Genomic DNA, 26,422 nt, shown 5'->3' with positions numbered 1-26,422 from the left:
TGTGAAAACCTGTCATCGATGTGTAGTTGGTAAAACTTCAGAACCCAATGCTTGTGCTCCATTGGAAAGTATCCGAACATCTGAACCCTTGGAACTAGTCTGCATTGACTTCTGGTCGGCAGAGCTCAGAGACGGGAAATGCGTGGATGTGCTAATAGTGACTGATCATTTTACTAAAATGGCTCATGCGTTCCCATGTCCGAATCAGTCGGCCAAGCAAGTTGCGAAGAGGCTCTGGAATGACTTCTTTCTGGTTTATGGATTCCCTAAAAGAATTCACTCTGACCAAGGGGCTAACTTCGAGAGCAAACTAATCAAGGAACTATTGACCATGGCAGGTGTAGACAAGTCACACACTACACCATACCACCCCATGGGTAATGGCATTGCAGAAAGGTTCAATAGAACTCTTGGAAATATGATCAGGACGTTGCCTCCTAAAACAAAGTCAAAATGGCCACAAATGCTACAGCAACTTACCTTCTGTTATAACTGCACAGAACATGAGACAACGGGTTTTGCGCCATTCTTTCTCATGTTTGGCAGAGTTCCTCGTCTCCCAATTGATGTTTTATTTCAGAATGTGCTTCTTAATGAGGATGTTGTGGATTACAAGGACTTTGTGTCCACACTGAGAAGAGACTTGCGAGAAGCAGCTCGTATAGCTCAGATGCACACTCTGAAAGAAACGGAACGACATGGCAGACTTTATAACAGGAAGATGAAGGGTTGCCCATTAGCTGTTGGGGATAGGGTGTTGGTTGCAAACAGAGGTGAAAAAGGAAGAAGAAAAGTTGCTGACAAATGGGAGTCATCTCCATATGAAGTCATAACGGTGTATCCTAATATCAACGTTTACAGGATTCAGGAAATCAGCTCTGACAAAGTGAGGGTAGTTCATAGAAATCTGCTGTTACCTGTGAACTTTCTTCCAGTTGATGAACCCCAAGAACAGGATGCACAGAAGGATGACAGAAATGATGAAATTGTTGCCTGTGGAGAGGAATCAGATATTGATGGCAGAACAGCTAACTGGATACTGAGTAATCCAGAGGATTTTGTTGAGGACGTTGATCTATCAATGGATGCAAACTTAACCAATGCGTCAGACTGTTCTTTAGATATGTTGGACTCTGCAAGCCTTGATGCTGGGAATTTGAATGAAAATGTTGAAGAAATAAGTACTGTTGGAAGGAGTGATGCAACTGTGACTGGTGATGTTGACTTACCTGAAGTGGAGGATCAAAATCTTTCTAATTTGACTGAAAGAGAGCAGTTCACAAAGGCCACTGAGGAACTTGTGGTGTGCGCTCAACCTAAGTGCTTGGACTCAGCAGTAGCTCAAACCAGAGTTGGTAGAATCATTAAGCCCCCTAAAAGACTAATTTGTGAAATGAATGAACAACACATGGACAGTTCTGACTCTACTGTGAGTTCTTTTGTTTATTTAGTTAAAAGCTTTTTCACATAGAATTGATACAATTGTTTTTTTTAAAGGAACAAAGAAGAAACAGATTGAAAAAGATTTAGGGATCTAGCAAGGAGTTAGTACATGATGAAACGTTTGAGGTGTAACAGGCATCTCTTTAGTCTGCTATAGGATTGGGGTTAGGCGCCTCCCTTATCTTATCGTACTCCTCATAGGAGAATATATTGATTGACAGAATCATACTCCATATGTTTTTTTACCCTTCTTCCTTTATTGATTGAATACATGAAGTAGATGTCCCATGTATTGAATTTTTTTTTTTCTTATTTTCTTTTCTTCAATGTTAGTTTGTTTGGTTAACATACATGTCCCCATTAAGCAGGATTTAAGGGGGGTGTATGTAACGAAATAAATATATACCATGTTAATAGTTTATTATTAAATCCTGCTTTAATGGAAGTGCAGTTCCTGCTAGTTCGCCGGTGGCGCTATTGCGCACAGAGTCTGTGTAGACTGCAGCAGAGTTAGGGAGAACTGCTGTGGGTGAGTCGGGTTATGTGTTAGCTCCACACTAAAATATAAAAATATCATTTAAATGATTGATTGGATGCAGCTTTAAAAGTCTAGCACACTTTATATACATTTAGTGATCGATAGAGTGCGTTTTCTTTTCATATTTGTTTGATTTTGATACTTTTAATCTCATCTTGATGTTTTCCCCATGTGCTTACAGCAAGTGCTAATGAAGTATATGTGTTTTAGATGTGGATGCTAAAGTTAAACCGTGTTGATCTCACTGTTACTGCTCTGTGTGCAGGTAATTTTCTATTATATTTTATATTTCTATCTTTGTTTTTATAATAATGATCTAAACTTTCAGTATAGACTGCAGCAGAGTTAGGGAGAACTGCTGTGGATGTGGATGCTAAAGTTAAACCGTGTTGATCTCACTGTTACTGCTCTGTGTGCAGGGCAAAATAAAATCCTCCTCATCCGAGTCCAGTGTCTGTGTATTGCTGAAGGGTGAATGAAGTGGGTTCGGGCGTGAAGTATAAAGGTCACACACAGATATAAATCACCTGCAATTGGTTTAATGATGTGACTAACCAGTATACGGATGGTGGGGACATATAAGTTTCATTATGGAAGTTCTTGAAATGGTTACCGCCTTTGTGTAAATTACAAACATTTGATTTAGGAAAACCAGCAATGCGATTTGTCTGTGGTAATATGAGTTCTTGATAACTAAACAACAACTACAGGAACTACATGTTCATGGTTTGTTTTTGTACAAAGTGACATCATATACTCCTGGCATGAAGAATACAGCACTTTAACTTGTTTTCACATGTCCTTGTGAATTGGGGCCTTTTTAGTTGTATTCTATAGTTCTATTTTTAGTGCATAACTCTAGTATAAAGTACACATTTATATACACAATTTGTGCATAATATAAAATATTGTAATATAACATACGATGGAAAAGTAGCTCAGTGGTTAGCACTGTCGCCTTACAGCAAGAAGGTCACTGGTGGGAGTCCTTGCTGAGTCAGTTGGCATTTCTGTGTGGAGTTTGTATGTTCTCTTCGTATTCGTGTGGGTTTCTTCAGGGCGCTCCGGTTTCCCCACAGCCCAAAGACATGCTTTATAGGTGAATTTAATAAACTAATTTGGCAGTATAAATTTAAGTAAATTTAAGGTTGTATTTTAATACATAATATTAGTAAAATGTTTCATTGTTGAGCATGCCTATTTAATACCATAAAATAATATTTTGATGATTATCTATTTGTCATCATTTCAAGTTATACAGCATCTGTAAAGAAGGTGTAATGCTGCCCTCTAGTGAGCTAAACACACAGAAAGCCACTGAAAAAACTTTCTTTCTAATAATTTGAAAAAACAAAAACAACAGATTTACAGGACAATATATGAAATTGGAAAATAAAAACTAATTCTAATAGTAATAACTAGATTTGTCTGCTAAAATAACAGATTCAGATGTGGATTTTTATTTATTGATTGTTTTTTTAAGTTTGTCTTGTTTTGTTCAGATTTCTAAATAAATTAATTCCTGACTTAACCAACCCTAAACCTAACCCTTACATTGTGATTCCTATTTATGTTAATTTAAGTGTCATTTAAGTATCAGTATGCTACTTTTTCATGATTGATTGACTTTCTGCTAGCTCTACTGGTTCTCTGCCCTAGTCAAAAACAAAGTTCTTATATAAATTTTTATGCACAGGTAAATGTACAATACAAGGTTTAAACAAACATTTGTCCACTTGCACTGACCATTTCATGAATTTAAATAAGAATGTTTCATTTAAATAAAGAATAAAACATAGGAATAAAAGAAAGCTTATTTGCACAATGAAAAAACAAAACTTTTAAAAGGTATTGCTTTAAATAAAATTATGATTTTAGACTTTATTTTAGTATTGTTGTTAGCATTGGATTATATTGTTATTATTGTAGAGAAAATTAATAATTTTAACTATTGGACATTGGAGGGTCTGTGCTAGGCAGCACCAAAGGGGGTACTAGAGAGTCAGTGCTAAGCAGAACTATCAGGGGCACTGGAGAGTCTGTGCTGGCAGAACCAGAGGGGCACTGGAGGGTCTGTACTAAGGGAGAACTAGAGGGGCAACCGGAAAGTTACTGCTAGGCAGAACCAGTGAGGTACTGAAGAGTCTGTGCTATGCAGAACCAGTGGAGCCATTGAAGAGTCTGTGCTCAGCAGAGCCAGGTAGGGTACTGGAGTCTGAGCTAGGCAAAACCAGTGGGGGCATTGGATAGCCTATTCTTTGCAGAATCAGGGTGGCAATGGAAAGTCTGTGCCAGGGAGACCCAACGGGGACATTAGAGGGTCTGTACTAGGCAGCACCAGCTGATTCTGTGATAGGCAGAACCAACGGGGGCATTGGAGGATCTGTGCTGATAGACCCAGAGGGGCACTGGACTGATGGCAGAACTGGAGTTGTGGGTGGTACTAGAGAGTCTGTGCTAGGCAAAACCGGGTGGGGGAGGGGGGACACTGGACAGTCTGTGTTAGGCAGAACCAGTGGGGTCATTGGAGGTCTGTGCTATGGGAGAGCTAGAGAGAGCACTGACGGTTCTGTGCTAAGTAGCACCTGTGGGAGGACTAGAGAGTCTGTGCTAGGCAGAACCATAAGGGGCACTGGAGAGTCTGTGCTACGGGAAAACTATAAGGGGCACTAGAGTGTCTGTGCTAGGCAGAACCAGAAGAGGCACTGTGGAGTCTGTGCTAGGCAGAACGTGAGGGGCACTGGAAAGTCTGTGCTATGAGAGAACCAGAGGGGGCACTGGAGAGTCTGTGCTAGGCAAAACCAGCGGGGGCATTGGAGGGTTTGTGCAAGGCTGCACTGTAGGGATACTGGAGAGTCTGCGATAGGCATCAACCAGGAGGGGCACTGGAGAATCTGTATTATGGTAGAACTAGAAGAGGGCACTAGAGAGTCTGTGCTAGGCAGATCCAGGAGAGGCACTGAAGAGTCTGTGGTAGGCAGAACTAGAGGGGCACTGGAAAAGCTGTGCTATGAGAGAATTAGAGGGGCACTGGAGAGGGTGTGCTAGGCAAACCCAGGGGGCACTAGAGAGTCTGTGCTGGGCAGAACCAGGAAGGGCACTGGAGAGTCTGTGCTATGGAAGAACTAGAGGGGGCAATAGAGAGTCTGTGCTAGATGGAACCAGGAGAGGCACTAAAGAGTCTGTGGTAGGCAGAACAAGAGGGCGACCAGAACGCCTGTGTTATGAGAGAATCAGAGGGGCACTGGGGTGTCTGTGCTTGGCAAAACCAGGGGGCACTAGAGACTCTGTGCTAGTGTAGCGTAATGTTTTCTGCATTGTGTTGAAATCAAGGACACACCGTACAAATTCTTGCCTTTATATCTTATCCTCATTTCTTCTGGATAACACAAAAGAACATATAAGAGGACTTTTGCAGCCTAACAGTGTGTAGCAATGTATTCACTCGCACGCTGATGAATCTCATGCAGACTGGGGTACTAGACTTTAGCAAAAGTCATATACATAAACTATTAAGAACATGTTACTACAAAACATGTACCTGGATAAGACAAAAGAACATATAAGAGGACTTTTGCAGCCTAACAGTGTGTAGCAATGTATTCACTCGCACGCTGATGAATCTCATGCAGACTGGGGTACTAGACTTTAGCAAAAGTCATATACATAAACTATTTAGAACATGTTACTACAAAACATGTACCTGGATAAGACAAAAGAACATATAAGAGGACTTGTGCAGCCTAACAGTGTTTAGCAATGTATTAACTCCCACTGTGAAAGAAAGAAAAATAACAAACATAACAAAAATTATAAAAAACAATCAACAAGCATCTCACATCATAGATCACAATCATATGGTTACATCATCAGGATTCATTAGTTTAACTAAATATGACACTCATTAGGTCACCGCATAAACTTGGGTGACCTACCGCTGTTGAACCTCATGCAGACTTGAGAGAAGCAAAGCACACACACTCCCCAAATCAACATGGAGACAGGAAACCCCGGTGATGACATGTGGAATCACAAAATAACAACTATTTTTACCTTTCTGTTTTGCACCTGCTGTACCTACTTGTAGCTTCTTTTGCATTCTTCAGAAACCTATGGGTGACATCACGGATACTACGTCCATATCGTTTACAGTCTATGAGCAGAATCAGCGGGGGTATTGGAGATTCAGAGGGGCTCTGGAGATTCTGTGCTAGGCAGCACAGTGGGGGGCACTGGAGAGTCTGTGATAGGCAGAACCAGGAGGGGCACTAGAATGTCTGTGCTATGGGAGAACTAGAGGGGGCACTAGAGAGTCTGTGCTAGGCAAAGCCAGGAAAGGCATTGAAGAGTTTGTGCTAGGCAGAACCAGGAGGGGCGCTGGAGAGTCTGTTCTATGGGAACACTAGAGGGATACTGGAGAGACTGTGCTAGGCAGAACCAGGAGGGTAGCACTGGACAATCAGTTCTTGGCAGAACCAGCGGGGACATTGGAGGGTCTGTGCTAGGCAGCTGAATGGGCGCACTGGAGAGTCTGTAATAGGCAGAACGAGAGGGGACACTTGGAAATCTGTGCTTTAGCAGAACTAGAGGGAACTGGAGACTCTTACTAGGCAGAACCAGGGGGCACTGGAGAGTCAAAGCTAGTGAGAACCAGCAGGGGTACTAAAGAGTAGGAGCTAGGCAGAACCAGAAGAGAGAGTTTGTGCTAGATAGAACCAGCAAGGGCACTGGAGAATTTAAGCTGGAAGAATTTAAGCTGGAAGTGTTACTGGACTCTGTGGTAGGTAAAACAAGAGGGGGCACTGGAGTCTGAGTTAGGCATAACTATTAGGCACACTGGAGAGTCTGTGTTAGGCAGAATGAGAGGGGCACTGGAAAGGCTGTGCTATGAGAGAACCGGAGGGGCACTGAAGAGTTTATGCTAGGGGAGAACCAGTGGGTGGGTCTAAAGAGTCGGAGCTAAGCAGAACCAGCAGGGCCACTGGAAACTCTGTGCTAGGCAGAACCAGAAGGGAGAGTTTATGCTAGACAGAATCAGAGGGGGCACTGGAGAGTCTAAGCTTGCCAGAACCAGAGGGAGGCCCTGGAGAATCTGTGCTAGGGAGAACCAGAGGTGGCTCTGGAGAGTCTGTGATGGACAGAATCAGAGGGGGTACTGGAGACTGAATTAGGCATAATCAGAGTGTGCATTGGAGAGTATGTTCTAGGCAGAACCAGAGAGAGCACTGGAGATTCTAAGCCAGGCAGAAGCTTCAGGGGCACTGAAGAGTCTGTGCTCTCCAAAAGCAGGAGGGCACTGGAGAGTCTGAGCTAGTTAGAACCGGCGGGGACACAGAAGAGTCTGAGCTAAGCAGAACTAGCGAGGACACTGGAGAGTCTCTACTGTGCAGAAGCTGAGGGAGGTGGGTTGGGATTGCGGAGACACTAAAGAGTCTGTGCTAGGGAGAACCAGGAGGGGCACTGAAGATTCTGTGTTATGAGATGTGCTATGAGAGAGCTAGAGGGGTTCTGGAGAGTCTGTGCTAGGGAGAACCAGTGGTGACACTGAAGAGTCTGTGCTGGACAGAATCGGAGGGGGCACTGGAGTCTGATTTAGGCATGCGCACTGAAGAGTATGTTCTAGGCAGATCAAGCTACAACACTAGTGAGTCTGTGCTAGGCAGAACCAGTAGGGCCCCTAAAGAGTCGGAGCTAAGCAGAACCAGCGAGGACACTGAAGAGTTTGTGCTAGGGAGAACCAGTGGGGACACTAAAGAATCGGAGCTAAGCAGAACCAGCGAGGACACTGAAAAGTTTGTGCTAGGGAGAACCAGTGGGGACACTAAAGAGTCGGAGCTAAGCAGAACCAGCGAGGACACTGGAGAGTTTGTGCTAGGCAGAACCAGTAGGGACCCTAAAGAGTAGGAGCTAAGCAGTACCAGCGAGGACACTGGAGAGTTTGTGCTAGGCAGAACCAGTGGGGACACTAAAGAGTTGGAGCTAAGCAGAACCAGAGGGGGCACTGGAGAGTCTGTGCTAGGGAGAACCAGAGGTAGCAGTGGAGTTCGACCAATTTCTGACTATAAGGAATGTAGATTCATTTCCTTGTGAGATTAGGGTGGGTCATATCACTTATTAAATCAAATAATTTAGCTCTTTACTTGTTGCTTCACAAACACCGATGTTTGAACCATTTATAAATGATGAATCCCTGTCTGACAATCTAAGATCTGACATGAACAGAAACTATATGATCATGATTTTGAATAGTATTGAATAGTATTACAGCACACTGCAGGAGTGTATTAGTATTATTTTTTTGTCGTTTAATAGAAACTTTGACGTCACAGAATTAGCAAGCATAGTCCAGTGTGCAAATATTGACCCTTAAAGGCTTATTCATTCATTCATTTACTTTACGGCTTAGTTCCTTTATAAATCTGGGGTTGCCACAGTGGAATGAACCGCCAACTTATCCAGCATATGTTTAAAGCAGCGAATGCTCTTCCAGCTGCAACCCATCACTGGGAAACCTCCATACACACTCATTCACACACTTAAACAACAAAAAATTTAGCTTACCCAATTCACCTATAAGGGCAAGTCTTTGGACTTGTTGGGGAAACCGGAGGACCCAGAGGAAACCCACGCCAACATGGGGAGAACTTGCAAACTCCACACAGATACTCAAACTGACCCAGCCGGGGCTTGAACCAGCGACCTTCTTGTTGTGAGGTAATGATTCTACCCACTGTGCCACCATGCTGCCCCCTTTAAAGGGTCAGTGCACCCCAAAATTAAAATTCAATAAACATATCACATTACATTAAACAGACTATGCTGCATGTAAACTACAGGCAATATGATGCTTGCATGTCACACTGCTGACTGTAAAGTCAATTTGTCTTACTGCTTGTAGTAAACACACACCCTAATGACCTGACAGGAGAGAAGACACAGGGAAACAGTAGTATTTACAGGTTTCAGATACTGAAGTACAATATAGTCCAGTATGCCCTACTTTAACAATATCATTAAATCTTCAGTGCCAGTATGAACCCTTTAAAGTGTCTTTATATCGACAGTATCTTGAGGTGAGCACATGAACAGGAGTGTTAGCGTTTTAGAGAGAGCTGCAGAGTCACGCAGTTTGCCATCATGTCTATTGTTGTGTGCTGCTTGCTCAGCCGTTCTCTCGTCTCTTGTTATACTACAACAAATGGCATTGCTCTTTTACAACTGAATACCCTCTATACACTTTACGCAATACCACTCACTTTTTTCCACTTTTTCCACCCCAAAACACTGAGTTTGACCCCCCTTTTTTTGGAGCAACCAACTTCATGAATGTGTTCGAGTTTCCGAATGATGAAATGTCTAAAGGACAGGTCTGGGCTCCTGGATTATGGACTTGGTAACTGATCTTTATGGTCATGACAGACGTCCAGAGAGTTTGATTATATGACTGAGTTCCACAAAAAGGATAGTGTTTCAAAAAAAGTTACTGGAGAAAATACTCATCTATTGATCAATTGGTGATGTCTGCGAAACAATCAGGTAAGCATCTAATCATTTATTGTATTTTTAAATTCAGTTATGTTATTTTCCTGCAAAAAAAGAATGCTACTATGATATACAATATTTAATTTATTGTAAACGATTTTTACAATTGTTTTATTTATTTTATATTATTATTTATTTTATTGTTATGTTTTAAATGAACTAAAACTAAAATCATACAAATAAAATTATCTATTGTCTATTAAATATTTACTTGAAATGAAACAGTAAATGAATGAATAAACATTTTTCATTTTCATTGCAGCTGTTTATAAAATAAATATTTATCATTTTCATTTAGTTTAAGTTAGAAATAAAATAAATTAAAGCAGATAAAAAATAAAATAATAACTTTATAGGCTTTTAAGTATACTACTTCTGCTACTACTAATAATAATGACAGAAAACTCAAATTATTTTATTTTGAGCCAGATTGTAGACTAAGGTTTCATTTATTGTTGTTTTTTAAGAAAAACATGCTAATGTTCACGTGTTCATGTGTCTTGAAATAATTGTGATATCATGCTTTCCTCCAAGGCATTGTTCTTTCTGTGTTAATCTACATCTATCATAACATAAATGGTGTGATTTATTGTTAAATACTGGTAATTATGGTTGTAGGTTTAGAAGCTGGTTTGGATCCAGAAGAAGAAGTGACAGATGTTGTTTGTGATGAGGCAGATCTCAGAGATGGAGAGTAGGTTCAACATCAACTCATATCATGTTCATGTGTATTATATTTGATGTACATATCTATTTGTGCCCCTGGAGTCTTGTACGAGTATATTTCTGGCATTGTATGGGTCAAAGTTATTATTTGTTTAAGGCAAATCATAAATACAATAGGCTATTGTATAAATATCATGTTCCATGAAGATATTTAGAATATTCCTACTGTAAAATATCTCAAAACTATTGATTAGTGATGTGCAGAAGCACTTCATTTAGACAAATTTTGTGGTGATTTTTTCAGTATTTATTTATTTTTTTTAAATCATCAGAATTTCAATCCAGACCCAGTGTTTTATTATTATGTTTTATCATTATATTATGGAAAAATTGTATATATATATATATATATAATTTTTATATATATAAATCTGTTTTTTAAATACACTTATGACTGATTTTGTCGTCATAAATTAGTTTACTATTTCTCAAAATCATCATTCACAAAACACCACCACCAACAACAACATATAAATGTCAATTAGAAAAACTGTATTTAGCAGTTGTTTTTTTAAGTCTGTTTGTTTTGAAATGTTTTGTACTTCCTGTGAATGACACTTAAAGCTCAAGATGTCTGATTGTATGTTGTTCTTGTGATCCAGGATGATGGAGGTTGAGGTTGGGGATCACAATGTTTTGCTGGTCCGCTGTGATGGAGTGTACAGCGCCATCAGTAACCAATGCACACACTATGGTGCTCCGCTGAGTGAAGGTAAAGCATTACAAATAATTTTTTTTCAGTACACTCAACAGCCACTTTATTAGGTACACCTAACAGGTACTGGATTGGAGACATTTTTTTGAAGGCATCAATTCAACAAGATGCTGGAAACACTGATTTGAGATTCTGGTCCATATTTAGTTGATTGCATTACACAGTTGATGTAAAGGGTTTGGACAATGAAACTGAAATGCCTGGTTTTAGAGACAATAATTCATTATAGTATAACGTAGGGCTTCCTTTTGCAGCCAGTACAGCATCAGTTTGTCTTGGGAATGCCAGGTACAAGTCCTGCACAATGGCCAGAAGGATTCTGAACCATTCTTCTTGCATTCTTCTCCAGGTCACTATGTGATGCTGGTGGAGGAAAACATTTCTTGACTTGCTGCTCCAAATGACCTCAAAGTGGCTCAATAATATTCGGGTCTGGTGACTGTGCAGGTCATGGGAGATGTTCAACTTCATTTGGATGTTCATCAAACCCCTCTGTCACCAGTCTTGATGTGTGTTTTGGTGCATTACTATCCTGACACACGACATGCCTTCAAGATACAATGTTTGAATTAGTGAGTGCACATGGTAGTCCAGAATGGTTTGGTAATCCTTGGCAGTGACATGCCCATTTAACACAAGTATTGTTCCTAGGGAATGGCATGAAATTGCAGCCCAAACCAACTCTGATCCACCCCCATGCTTCACTCTGGTCATGCAACTGTCTGGGTTGTACACTTCTTTGGGGCTTGTTTACACTATAACTCTCCCGGGTTTGGGAAAGGCAGTGAAGGTGGACTTATCAGAGAATAATACATGTTTCTCACTGTCCACAGTCCAAGATTCTCGCTGCTGGCACCATAGAAAACAACATTTGGCATTGACACGAGTGACTAAAGGTTTGGCTATGTATTTTGACCCAGTAGAGCTCCAGACGAACAGTTTTGGTAGAAACAGGAGCGTTGAGGTGTACATTTAATTCTGCAGTGGGTTGGGAAGCTATAGTTTTGTTTTTTGGATACAATCTGTTTTAGCACCCGGATATCCCTTTCAGACAGCTTCCTCTAGGGTCCAATCCAATGTGGTTCATTCCTTCTTGGTGGTATGCTGACATTACCCTGGATATTGGGGCTCTTGATCCACCAAAAAGACTTGCTGTCATAGTCACAGATGCGCCAACAAGACGCACACAAACAATTTGTCCTCTTTTAAACTCTGAAATGCCACCCATAATGTTGTGCTCATTGCAATATTTTAAATAAAACTGTGAAATTGGTCTGCTAAACCTTCACACTCTGCTCTTAGTGGTGGAACCAACCATTACACCATTATGCCACACTTAACCTGAACTATTAATACAAGGCAGGACTGATTAATGTTTTCAAGCTGTTTATAACACGTTGAGATTGCAGGCACATCTCAAGCATTTTCCATTCATTTTCCTTCATTTGGCATTATTAACAACAAATGTATAATTTCCAGATAACTGAATCCCTTATTTATGTAAAATATTCCAAAATAGATAATAGGGAACATTTGATTATGTTACTAATTGCTGTTTAACTTTTTGTTAAACTTTTTAAACAACAGAGTTGACATTTTCCACCATTTTGTGTTTTAGCTCAAAATAACCTTGCAAGCATACCGATTGTCATGCTTTTTATAACCAATGTACCAGAGTTGATCAGTGTTTATGAACATTCACAAAATCTATAATTTTTATTACAAAAAATACAAATAATACAGAACAAATAATTCTAATCTTCTACTGTACCTGTGTTTTTCTGAGCCCACATGAACTGTAGCAGTTTATATCTGTCAGGAATGTCACCGGCTATGCTTCCTCTGCTTCAATATTTGATGTGTTGTGTGTTCAGAGATGCTCTTCTGCAGTCCTCAGTTGTAATTAGTGTTTATTTGAGTCTGTTGTCTTGTTCCTAGTCTGTGTCCCATTCTCTTGTGACCACTGGCATCAAGGCATTTCATCCACAGAACTGTGATTTACTGGATATTTTCTCTTTTTGGACCTTTCTTTGTAATGGTTGTGCATGAAAATCTTAGTAGATCAGCAGTTTCAGAAATACTCACTGCAGCCCATCTGGCACCAACAACCATCCATGATGCATTCAAAGTCCTTTAAATCACCTGTCTTCCTCATTCTGATGCTCAGTTTGAACTTCAGCAGATCTTCATGACCACATAAACTTGCGTAAATTCATTGAGTTGCTGCCATGCACCTGTGAGCACCTGCCCATTTAAGAATTACTGCTGCCATGTGATTGGCTGATTACATTCTTGAACAGGTATATCTAATAAACTGGCTGGTGAGTGTAAATGTGCATTCCTGAGTTGACATATTTGGTCATCCTGGGACACCTTTCCTGTCTGAAAACTAATTATTTCTAAAATCAGAGAGAAATAACAAGGATGCAGATGCAGCCAATCCTGACTGCAAGCCTAAATATGTCCCTCAAATCTGATTGGTTGGGTTGCTGGTGCAAAGATGTTGATTCAGCAACATGCAAATCAGGTTTTGCCAATGTCAAGCTTGGTGCCACTGATATCTACCGTACCTTCACAGAGAATAATCACAAGAAGTAAAGCGCTACTAAAAAAGCTGATCTTGTGTGATCTTTGCAGGGGTGCTGTCGGGTTATAGGGTCCGCTGTCCCTGGCATGGGTCCTGTTTTAATGTGAAGACTGGAGACTTGGAGGAGTATCCTGGGATTGACTGTCTGCCCTGCCACAAGGCACTGTCAAAGATTTGCTGAATTATATCATACAGAGCTGTACTGCTGAACATTAATAATTTATTTTTAACATTACATTATTTTAACATGTATATATCATGTATATACATACAATTATTAGCCTTTTTATTTCCTAATTTATAACACTTTTGATAACTTATTTTTAATAATTAATTAATTTTGACTTGACATGATGACAGTACATAATAATTTTACTTAAAAAAATAGTTTTTAGCGTGAAATTTAATGTAAAAGCTTAACTATGTCATTTTCAAAAAAAAAATTTTTACTTTATTTTTTACTTTTTTAAAAAGAAATAATATTGTAGGAAATATCATGGAAAATCTATAATAGATTATATATATACAGTTAAAGTCAGAATTATTAGCCCACCTTTGAATTTTTCTTTCTTTTTAAAAATTTTTCCCAAATGATGTTTAACAAAGCAAGGACATTTTCACAGTATGTCTGATAATATTTTTTCTTTTAAATAAAGACTCATTTGTTTTATTTTGGCTAGAATAAAAGCAGTTTTCAATTTTTAAAAAACAATTTTAAGGTCAATATTACTAGCCCCTTTAAGCTATATATTTTTTTCGATAGACAGAACAAACCATTATTATACAATAACTTGCCTAATTAACCTAACCTGCCTAGTTAACCTTATTAACCTAGTTAAGCCTTTAAAAACTTTAAGTTGTATAGAAGTGTCTTGAAAAATATCTAGTAAAATATTATTTACTGTCATCAAGGCAAAAATAAAATAAATCAGTTATTCGAAATGAGTTATTAAAACTATTATGATTAGAAATGTGTAGAAAAAAATCTTCTCTCCAATAAACAGAAATTGGGGAAAAAAATAAACAGGGGGGCTAATAATTCAGAGGGGCTAATAATTCTGACTTAAACTATATATATATATATATATCTTTGTGTTCTAATATTCATTGAAAAAATAATACATAATGTTAGAATTTAGAAGAGATGTTTCCACAAAGATATCAGAGTTTACACAAAGTTATTTAGAATTAATAATTTTCAGAATCGTTATGATCACCAATAAAATAATTTCTTGTGGATCTTGTGACACCGAAAACACTTTTGCAGCTTTGGTTTTTGTGTGCATGAGAGACTTTAGAAATGTTTAAAAATGTTCTCATTATGTTTCATCTTGACAGGTGAAAGTCGAAAACAACAAAGTGTATGTGTCTGTAAAGAAAAGGGTAAAATACTTTCATATGTGCATTTTATCCTCTATATGAAAGGACAAAATCAAAAAATGAGAGCAGTCAAATGTGGAAAACTCTTTCTGTACAGATTCGGGGTCAGCCTAAACGTGTAAAATGGATGGGAGTCCGAGATCAGTCGGTGTCACATACTGTGATGCTCCTCGGAGGAGGTGAGAGAAACACAACTGACATAGAGTCATTTATTTTCTGTGTACCGTTTAATGTGTGTGCGTGTTGGTATGATGTTGAGCACAGGCGCAGCCTCCTTAATGTGTGCTGAGACTCTACGGCAAGAAAACTATGGCGGCAGGATTATTATGGTATCTAGAGACAATCTCCTTCCATATGACAAAACCAGATTGAGTAAGGTGAGCCACAATATCTGGGAAATATTGTTTATAATGTTGTTTTTACTATAGAAAAAGATGTTAAAATGGGCTAAGTTTTTAAAAATTGATACAATACAAAAACCTTTTACTACAATTTTTGTGATTCTGATATTCATTGTGTCTATTTCTTAAAATTGTATTAAATTTTTTTGTTTACAATAAGTGATTATTGTACGTAATACATAAGCCCTTAACTATCACCCCACATTTTGAGTTCACACTTGAATAATATTGATGATATAAGTATATTTCATATAGATATATTCATATAGATAAGGCCACTAACAACAAAAGCAAATATATAAAATGACACACTTAAAAATGATTGCAAAACATGCCCCTATAATCATAATTTGTGTTAAAAAAAACAAAGGTTGTTGGTGTTTTGCTGCCTTCTAATGTTCATTTCACCAAGGATCTGTAGAGAAATGCATGAAGGTCCTTAAATACACTATTGTGGTCATGTCTACAATGGACCTGGATTGCAAAAAGAGAATACATGATAAGCTTTGAATTACACTGTAAAAAAGTCCACACTGCTGTTCTGATGATCATGTGCACAAGACTCTATTTGTAAAAGACTAAGTACTGTAGTTTGGGTCAAAGGTTATATCACACATACTCAAAATCAAAACACAACACACTTGCTGCAATGATACTGTTCAAATATATAGTTTAGTTTAGTTATTAAGCACTATTTTTAGTTATTAAGCACTACAGAGCTTTGACCAAAGTGCTGTACAATGATAAAATTAAGAACAGAATAGTATCAAAACACATTTAAAACACCAAAGCAGAAATAAATAGAAGAGTAATGACTCATTGCTGTTCTGAACTGTTCTGAGTGCTGTTAGAAGAGTAATGACACATTGCTGTCTCTAAGGCTAAACATAGAAGATGAGTCTTCAGATGAAATTTTAAGGTATTTTTTAAGGGAGTGACACTAATGTGAGAAAAAAAGCCCCATCACTTGTACCATGTCTTTTACAAAGCCCTGCTCTTCTTCTCCGGTCAGACCAATGGAAGGTCCAAATAGGCTTGTGCATCTATAAAACAACTTAGAGGATGGAGGGATCTAATCCAATCAATCATATACTGAACTGGCTGCCAGCTAGGAGAGGAGAGGTTAGAAGAGATATGATCCCACCTGAGCCCCTTCAAAAGCCTAACAACTGTATTGTATACTAATTGTAATTGATTTAAAGCATTTGGCAAACACCCACCTTAAAGAATTACAACAATCAAAGCCTAGAAAACACAAACACTTGCATCACCTTGTCACAGTCATTAAAAGCTAGAAAAGGTTTAAACTTTAAGCAACTGCTAATATTTTTAATTGAAACCTCCTTATTACATTTTGAGGTATTCTCAGATACACATATTAGTGTGTCAATTTGACAGTTCAGACAGAGTAGGACCTCCCAACCATACATGTTCTGATTTACTCACACTTTAAACTCAAAGCCATTATTTGCTTATAATCTGCATAATAATGAAATCCCAAAGTTGTGAAAAAACATAAATTATCTAAAGAAAATAGTGTAGAAAACTATTAGAGGTCCAAACAAAGGTAGTAACTGGGGTGGTACCCTTGTAGGGTACATTTTTGTAACGCTTGTTTAGAGTTTATAATTAATTTTGGGTAAAAACTCCTGGGTAAAAAAACTGTACCTGCATTGTACCTTTTTTCTGACAGTGAACTATTTAGAAGCAGTACCCTACAACAGGGGTGCCCAAACTTCAGCCCATGACCCCCAAAATAAAAATGTCAGGGACTCGCGACCCACACTATCCTCAGAAGTGGTTATAAATATACTAATGTTAAATATACACACCAATAAGCCTATATAAACACAAGCACATAGACAACCTGACAAATTCCATGTAATTTTATTTTGTAATTTATGATTTTTTTAAATTTCAACATGATAAGATCTTATTAGCTGTTTCTTCAAACAACTAATAATAAGGAACAGCACGTTTGGAACAAAAGTACATTATTGGTTTAGTTTTAGAGACCAACACTCGGATATCATCCTCCACATTCAGTTGTGATCTGTATTTATTTATAGTGTGGTATTATTTCATAAATTGTTATAAATTCATAATATGTATGTGAATGCCAAAAAGGTGTCAGAATGCTTATCATAGTACTTAAAAAATGTGATCTGCTGCAACTAATGTTGGTAGATGTCTTGTTAATCTAACTAATGTAATCACTCCAGGATTCGCAATCCAATGGGAAAAAAAATCGAAAGGCTGATTTATTCTTTTTTTTTTGTAGGATATGGGTCAAATATGATACTATTTTCATTCATTCATTTTCTTTTCGGTTTAGTCCTATTATAAATCTCGGGTCACCACAGCGGAATGAACTACCAACTTATCCAGCATATGTTTTATGCAGCGGATGCCTTTCCATGGTGTTTACTGCAAGGTAGTGGTACAAAGAACTATTTTGGTTCATATAGCTAATATTACCCTTTAATGACCACTGTGAGGGGGCAATTTTTTTTATAACTCATCCGTTTCATTTATATTTGGTTATATTAAGTCTGCATAATTAAGGGTGGGGCCACTTGAGTGACAGCTAGGTCTCGCTGGTTGCCGTCACTTCACCTCAGCTGATTCCGGCTGATTAGACACTGATCTTTTACAGTCTATGATTCACACACAAACACTACAGACAATTTAGCTTACCCAATTCACCTATAGCGTATGTCTTTGGACTTGGAAAATACCATCCTGATCCCTCACTTTGGGAACCACTGCTCTATAATACATGTCTATTCCTCAAGGCATGTGGAATTATAGGTAATTATTTATATTCTAGAGAGGTCAATCTCAAGTGGTTAAGATAAAATCAGTAATGTAATTATAGTTGGATCTTGGATAATAAACATTTAAAATTTTCTATTTTGCATTAATTTAGGAGTATACTCACATACCAATTATTTATAAGTTATAAATAAATTATAGCTAAATTGGTTTTGTCAAAATACAATTTTTTTTATGTGTCATGGTTTTAAAAAATATATATATATAATATGTGGAACTGTTTTCAACATGATAAGATGTTTCCTGAGGACCAAATAAGCATATTAGAATGTTTTTTGATGGATTGTTTGAAGCTGAAAGCAGGAAATGTAATTTTGCCATTGTTTTACATTAATTGGCAGTGAAGTTTAACTCAATCCTGATTTAGGTAATGAATGCTGAGAGCGACAGTCTGTTAATGAGAAGAATGGACTTTTTCCACAAACATGATATTGAGGTCTGGTTGAAGAAAGAGGTGAGAATAGAACTTGTTCTTTCTCATTTATACTACATTAATTATACAACAAACTCAAAGTTGTCATTTCTGCAGGCTTTATCAATAGATACAAACAAGAAAACAGTGACATTTCGTGATGGGTTAATCCAGAGTTATGACCAAATCCTTATCGCAACTGGGTGCAGGTGAGTATCTGGTGCTAATTATTGATCTATTCTACTTTTTATGGTATATATATACAGATTTATCAATATTATTTTTCAGCGTTTGCCAAAAACATTCCTTCATGCACTTGCTGAAATGAAAATCTCATTCATGCAGGCTGTGTAAAGTCTGTTTGTAGGAAAACACATAACTGGATCTTTGTTTTGCAGAGCAAAAAGTCTGGACTGCCCGGGTGCAAACCTGGAAAGGGTGCTAATGCTGGAAACACCAGAGGATGCCAGGTGCGTCCACTATGCCTGTACGGGCTGCAGGACAGTCGTCGTGGGCACTTCATTCATTGGTATGTAAAAGAATACATATATTAATAGACAAAGATAAATGGATGGATGGATGGATGGATGGATGGATGGATGGATGGATGGATGGATGGATGGATGGATGGATGGATGGATGGATGGATGGATGGATGGATGGATGGATGGATGGATGGATGGATGGATAGATAGATAGATAGATAGATAGATAGATAGATAGATAGATAGATAGATAGATAGATAGATAGACAGATATATAGATAGATAGATAGATGTGAGATAACAGAAGTATATTTGCATAAATTTATACATTTTGTTTTGTATTACCAAAATAACTGTTCTGCTGTGTGTGGTGGTGAAGGCATGGAAGTGGCAGCTTATTTGTTAGACACGTCCAGCAGTATGACAGTCATCGGCAGCAGTGAATTGCCCTATCAGAAGACTCTGGGCCGGGAGATAGGAAAGGTCACCATGACGGTTTGTGATCAGGGCAATATCAACATAATACACATTTCAATCATCTGCTTTAAAATGGTCCTCTTACTCTGGTTTGATTGTTCTTTGAGATGCTGGAAGAAAAAGGGGTGACGTTCTACATGAATGATGCTGTCGCAGAAGTTCAGGGTGAAAATCGGAGGGTAAAGTCAACGTAGCTTAAAATTTTTCTTTCTTTCCTTTTTTTTTCTTTCTTTCTTCAAAACAGACTTTTGCAAAAAGATTTTGCTTCTTGGTTAAATTACTTATTTAAAATGAGCTGAAACAACAAGCTGAATTTATGTTCAACTCACTTAAATATATTAAGTCAACTTAATCGATTTGTGCTGAGACAACATGGATGAATTGTGTTTTAAACAATTCACAGTACAGCACATGAATCCAGGATTTTTTTCCAGTGCAGCACATTAATACATTTTATTGGAAGATAACTGATTAAAATTGTTTATAAGGAACAGTTAACTGGACAATCATTCATCCTGTTCATCATAACTTTTGTGTTTACCACAGGTTAAGGCAGTGAAACTGAAGAGCGGTATCACTATTGAAGCTGATTTGTTAATTGTTGCAATTGGTAAGTACAGTACAGACCAGATAGCAAATCTGTCTGGCCCACCTCTGTGTCATAACTTGGGATATGCTTCGGCTCACTTTAAACCTGAGTCCTCAGCCCAAAACCGGCACACACACTGAAAAACTGTCACATAGATCTGGCCCACGTCCTGTCAAAATAACATATAGGGTTTATGTGGTCCAAGTCTAGCGCAGATGCTATCAGACAATCTGATAGTCTTGCCTTCATCAGGGTGACAACATACCACGACTGGAGGTCAATTAAACAATTCAATGTGTCACATGATCTGAATAGATATCCAAACAGTGCAGAAAATGCTATGACTCAAACAATAATATCAACTTAATATTTATTGACAACACAGTAAGAAAAGAAAAGTATAAAACAATATAAATCTGTTTTTAATGTATTAGCGATGTAAATTATAGGTGTGATTAAGTTTTGCCATACCAAACAAACATGAACGCCTAGACCGACAGATAATAAAACTCATCAACACAGGCTTTAAATAGGTGTAAGATTATCATCAGATGTTTACACCATTTCAGACGTTTTACCACGGACACAAACAATACCAATATACGACCAAAGGTAATTTATATTTTCAAACATCCTGATAACTGCAACTACTCTTCATACATTTGTAAACTTGTGCAAAATATTTAACTTTACCCAATAGAACAGCTTGTCAATAAGTGAATCTTCCTAATTGGGGGAGGGAGCACGCTTAATCAAACAGTTCAACAACCAAACACAATTTTTTTCATGTCATCTGGGCTTCTTTATTCTGACAGTGGCCCGTCTGTGACAGTACAAACTCAGGCCAAAGGTGGTTACGTACAACTAAACCAAGAGTGTACCTGCTGTGCTTAGAGCAGCTTTGAGCAGAGACCGGCCCATAGAAAAGACAGTCAGGCAGGAGGGTTTTTTAGATTTGGCACAGCTCTGGCTCATTATCTTCGTACCGATGCTTAGATTGAGCCGACAGTGCCACATTTTAGCCAGAATTGGCCCAAAAGTTCTTGCATTCAGGCAGTTGTTGAAGTGAGAACAAATTCTCCTTCAGTTTAAATAACTAAAACGTAAAAGTTGTGCTCATTTCCTTAAGGTGTCAGTCCGAATTCTGAGTTTTTGGAGGGGAGTCGAGTAAGAATGGACTCAAAGAACTATGTCATTGTGGATGAGGTAAGTGTTTATAAACTTTTTCTTGAATTTTTAGTAATCACCTCATGCTTGTGCTCTTTTTAATCATGTCCCTCTCTGTTTAGTACATGAGGACCAACATAACAGACGTCTACTGTGCTGGAGATCTGACCTCCTTTCCTCTCAAAATGGCAAAAGGCCAGAAAGTGAGCCTTGGCCATTGGCAGATAGCGCAGGCACATGGTAATCAAAACTTCTGAGATGTGTTTATTTTGCCAACTTGTGAGTACATTAGCATAGCATGTCTTAAAAGTGGCCATGTGTGACAGTGGCCAAAATACTATTTAGATTTTAGGTATTTTTTGAGCTAAAGATGAAATAGTTTTTAAAATGATCAATTTGCTTTAATAAATTTATTAGGAAGGATTGCAGCTCTCAACATGCTGTGCAGAGAAGTGGAGCTGAACACAGTGCCATACTACTGGACCGTCCTGTTCGGGAGAACCATTCGATACGCTGGTGGGCCCTTTTACTTTCAGAATAGTAAAACACAAATAAATAGATGGAATTGTTCACAATTGTGCTCATTATGTGCAGGGTACGGGGAGGGATACACTGAGATGGTGCTGAAAGGGAAGTTTGAGAACATGAAGTTTTTGGCACTTTACCTCAAGTAAGCAGCTGTGGGATTGTGGTTCCTTGTCTCCATACAAGTTTTCTCATTAAAAGCTTGAAATGTGGGTTTTGAATGTCTGACTGCAGGGATGGTGAGGTGGTGGCTGCAGCAGGACTGAATGTTGAACCCGCCGTCTCTGTGGTGGCGGAAAGACTGGCAGAAGGAAGAGTGATTACAAAGGCAGAGGCAGAGTGAGTGAGCATTCAGTGAGAAAAGATGCCCTTCACTTACTACATTTAAATGTGCATCAAAAATGTGATTTTTTTCTTAGAATCAGAATAAGGACTTAATTGCATGTTTACATGACTGAGAAAACCTCTGCGGTCTTGTTTAGTTATTAGCTTAATCACATTAGCTTGATCAAAGTATTTTGGTTTACACAAATTATGAACAACATATTCTGAAGAGTGTATCTACTGTAAATGTAGTCGGATACATTAAAAGTTGCATTAAATTAATTGTTTAACCGTTATTTATTTTTAGACAGCCAGTACAACCAAGGACTCAAAAAGTGGAGTTGTTATAGTATTAGACTTGCATTAGAACTTTTATGTTCTAAAAAACAAGCTATTTTCTCCACACACAACTTCAAAAATTGTAAAATATTTTCCTATGTCATGAAAGTGCTAGCATATACTACTGACAAACTGCACACTTCCCTCAGTTTACTGCATAAATAATTGGAATAGTATGCTATTCAGAACAATGACTACATCTGAAATCACAAACTCTCCAACTATATAGTAAGTGAAAATATTATGTAGTACTAGAACAGTATCCAAATTTACACTCTTTTTAATATATATATATATATATATATATATATATATATATATATATATATATATATATATATATATATATATATATATATATATATATATATATATATATATATATATATATATATATATGAGCAATATCACACTCGTAGCATTGCGTAATGGCTGTATATCGGCACTGGTGGGAGACGTGCGTTGGCACGAGGCTGCAGGCTGAGTGCATTTGTGTCCCACCAGTGACGATATACAGCCACATCGCACTGCTATGAGTGTGATATTGTGTTTATACAACAGTTTGACAGCATAATCTTGTGTATAAAAAAATCAAACACGGAGAGTCTCAAAACCCTTTTGTATGAGGAACTACTTTCTTCCGCCATTCATTTACATCTCTGCAGCTGACGTCAGAACAGCAGGAACCGTTGCTCATTCATTATCACCACTTTAGAGCTAGTGTTTGAATGATTCTCTAGTGTAATATCCGATGCCAAAACAGGTGATTTTACTCACATTTTAGGATTATAAGGCTGAATGGCATGAAATGTCATCAGTCTAGAGATTTCCCAGTATTTCTCTGTTGCAATCAGGAGATCACAATATTACTATGGTATAAATACATCACTTCAACATGTGAAAGAGAGAGACTTGGGAAGCCATTTACCTGTTTAATACTGATTTGAGCAGTTGTAGTTTGAAATTATGCTGTTTTTCTCTTAAGGCCTATTATGCGGTCTCTGTCACCATCTTGTGGATGAACATCGTCAACCCGTCTTTGCCTAAAGACAGGCTAAAGGCCGCTGACGCGCTGTCTCTCAGAAATTATAAATATTTAAAATAGACACTATCCGTGTAAATAAACTGCATAGTTGCAATCTAAACAACTACATTCTTGACAAAAAAGCCTCAAATGTACATTATGTTGTCCAACAGCAGCAGTATTTGTCAAACTGTAGAGTGTCCTCTGCTTGTCTCTGTATGTGGGTGGAATAATACACAAGGGTGAAGGATTAAGAGGCTGTACGAGTGCTGTTATTTGCAGAATATCGCATGGCTATCAGCCAATCAGATTCAAGAACCAGACAGAACTGTTGTTTATATTAGGGTTGTCTGATACTGGAAAAAATATGCAATATGCGATATTGTTGTTGAGTATTGCATTAACGATATTTCTATCTATCTATTTCTATTCTAAATAGTTTTCAATAATTTATTTATTTAAAAATATAAAAATAATCGGAAATAATTAATTCTGATTCATAATAAAAACAGTGACAAGGTTCAAACATTTATGACTTTATTTTAATGATCTCGGTGCAAAATCTAAAGCACATGATGCAAAAGCAAGGACAAAGAAATAAACGCATGGTTAACAGGGTTGTGTCTATTTTCTTAATGAGTGAGTTATGGGTCTGTTTAAAACATAAAGTGCATTAAACCAATTAGAGCAGTGGTCTCAAACTCAATTCCTGGAGGGCCGCGGCTCTGCATAGTTTAGCCCCAACCACCTCCAACTCTCATCTCCTTAATAGTCTCTAGTAGTCTTGAACACCTTGATTAGTTGGATCAGCTAAGTTTGATTAGAGTTGGAGGAAAACTGCAGAGCTGCGGAGTTGCTCTTTACTCCTTTACTTTCTTGGATAAGGAAACAGTATTGTACGCACTCTACTGAAGACATCCATCAGTCTACATATTTAATTTAGTTTGTTAAGCACAAAGATTTGTTTCAAAACTATTTCTAAATTAGGTTCTAATTTCCAGCAAACAAATAAATAACAATAATAATGAAGTGTGGTCATAAAACCACACTTATATCCAAACACACGACCTATCCTATGCCCCATATGGTGATGCATACGTCTCCAAAACCCAACAGGTGGACAAATCTAATCTTTTTTTTTTATTAAAACAAATATAAATATAATAAATAATTCTACTAATAATAACAACATTATACGAATGCAAATTGTCATGAACAAACTAAAAAAGGCTTCCGACATGAAGAATTATTTTTCATATGTAAAGATATTTGTGTAATGATGCTGTGCATTCTGTGTGTCTTAAGCAACGTGTAAGCATTTTGGACCTGCATAGGTGGTAACGTGCTCTGCGTTGGACTTTAGACCAGCTTTTAGATCATCCATAGCGCAGTCTATTTCAGTTCCTCAAAATAGCAACGCAACCACAATGCGCCTTAACACACCTACTTTATAGACCCTGCACACCCATGAGTCCACAAAGTGGTGCAAATGGGTTTGCTATTGCCATACACGGGTGTATGATAGGTCTTAGTCTTTAAAACACTATGAGTGAGTTAAAACCTCAGCAGATATTCTGACTCTGATTGGCTGTTGTCATTTTCCTCTCACGTCTCAACTCTAACTCTTTATTTTAAGCTCTGGTTTCACCTTTGGGCTGTTCCAGCCAATAGCAGAACATCAAGGGAGATAGGGATAAAGATAATGCCCCATCTGTTTGGTCAAATTTAGGTAAACAACCAAAGCATACAATAAATGTAATTTAATTACACGTTTGCGGTATTTATTTTGCATATACTATTATCGCAGTAATGGTAATTTTGGGATATATTGTGTAGCCGTAATACAGTCGGCAACTCTATAAGGGGTTCAAAACCTTTCATCACAGTTGTCCTAAAACTATTGAACAACATCCATTCTTATCTTAGGACAATTTAGAAAATCTTTTATGATCCGCTTCAAATGTTGACTAGTGTACATACTGAGCAATAATCACACTCGAGTCACTGCAACATGGTTGTATATGACAGCCCTGCTGATACACAGCCATATTGCAGTGCTACGTGTGTGATATGTTATTACAGTACAGTTTGCTAGAAAAAGATAAAGGTCTTTTAAAAGGATAAAGGTCAACATATACCGTCAGTGCTCTAATGTACTCCTAAAGTTTTTTTAAAACTTCTTTCTTTTATAGGTCAGATGACCTCAGTTGGCTGAAACTGGAGCCCATGTGACCACTGACAACAGTTTGAACTCTGAATTCAGCCATTCTGTCCACAGTACATCCCATCCAACCATGCCTTTACTCAGAAGACATTCTTCGCAACATTTAAAGGCCAATACAGTACGTTTCTCCAGGAGCTTTGTACACAGTTCACAGAGCTTGCCATTTTACCACTGATATTCAGAGACGAGAACCACTACCCACACACAACCAAAACAAGAGGAGAAGCTTTTATTCTGCTCTTACCTCAGTTCTCTTTGTGACTTTGCCAGTTAGCTCAGTTTCACATCCGTTTTTCTCAAAAATGAATATGAATACAATCATATTTATTCTCTAATCAGTATTATACATGAAAAGAACATATTTAGCTTATGAAAGATGAGAAGTTTTTTAACGTAAACAGCATCTAGTTTGTAAAGTAAATTAATGTTTAAAAGGCCTGTTCATGGCAAGAATGCTAAATTTAATGATAACAGTAACTATAAAGTTTTAATTATCTTTGTAATTCTATGAGCTTTAGCATTCAAAGTAACCATTAAATTAAACAGTCTTATTTTTATGGAATATTGCAGTATTTATATATCTTAAATATTTATTTATTCTTGTGCTGTTATAATCTTTAATAAAATAAAATAATCCGCTCCTTTTTACATCCTTTCTTCTGTGATGCTGGTACGGGCCAGCTGTCAAT

General features: G+C 37.7%; 1 protein-coding gene across 1 annotated transcript; it reads left to right on the top strand.

Moving 5' to 3' along the window:
- Positions 1 to 9,498: 9,498 nt before the first annotated feature.
- aifm5 (apoptosis inducing factor mitochondria associated 5) lies at positions 9,499 to 26,066 on the top strand. Its single transcript, XM_056446803.1, has 19 exons — positions 9,499 to 9,517; positions 10,142 to 10,217; positions 10,852 to 10,961; positions 13,602 to 13,711; positions 14,890 to 14,934; positions 15,029 to 15,110; positions 15,196 to 15,308; positions 18,535 to 18,621; positions 18,697 to 18,788; positions 18,978 to 19,108; positions 19,444 to 19,559; positions 19,649 to 19,720; positions 20,088 to 20,151; positions 21,260 to 21,336; positions 21,420 to 21,537; positions 21,715 to 21,813; positions 21,892 to 21,967; positions 22,057 to 22,161; positions 25,702 to 26,066. Exons 1-19 carry the CDS (start codon positions 9,499 to 9,501, stop codon positions 25,739 to 25,741), a joined length of 1,632 nt encoding a protein of 543 aa, XP_056302778.1. The 3' UTR covers positions 25,742 to 26,066.
- The last annotated feature ends 356 nt before the right edge of the window (positions 26,067 to 26,422 follow it).

This window comes from Danio aesculapii, chromosome 21 (assembly GCF_903798145.1).
Source record: "Danio aesculapii chromosome 21, fDanAes4.1, whole genome shotgun sequence".
NCBI lineage: Eukaryota > Metazoa > Chordata > Actinopteri > Cypriniformes > Danionidae > Danio > Danio aesculapii.
This window is presented reverse-complemented; position numbering and strand designations above follow the sequence as displayed.

Excerpts from the sequence above, each read along its gene's own strand:
- aifm5 (XM_056446803.1), top strand. Across the intron at positions 19,109-19,443 it reads CGTGGGCACTTCATTCATTG|GCATGGAAGTGGCAGCTTAT; the intron begins GTATGTAAAAGA and ends GTGGTGGTGAAG. Across the intron at positions 21,337-21,419 it reads ACTATGTCATTGTGGATGAG|TACATGAGGACCAACATAAC; the intron begins GTAAGTGTTTAT and ends CTCTCTGTTTAG.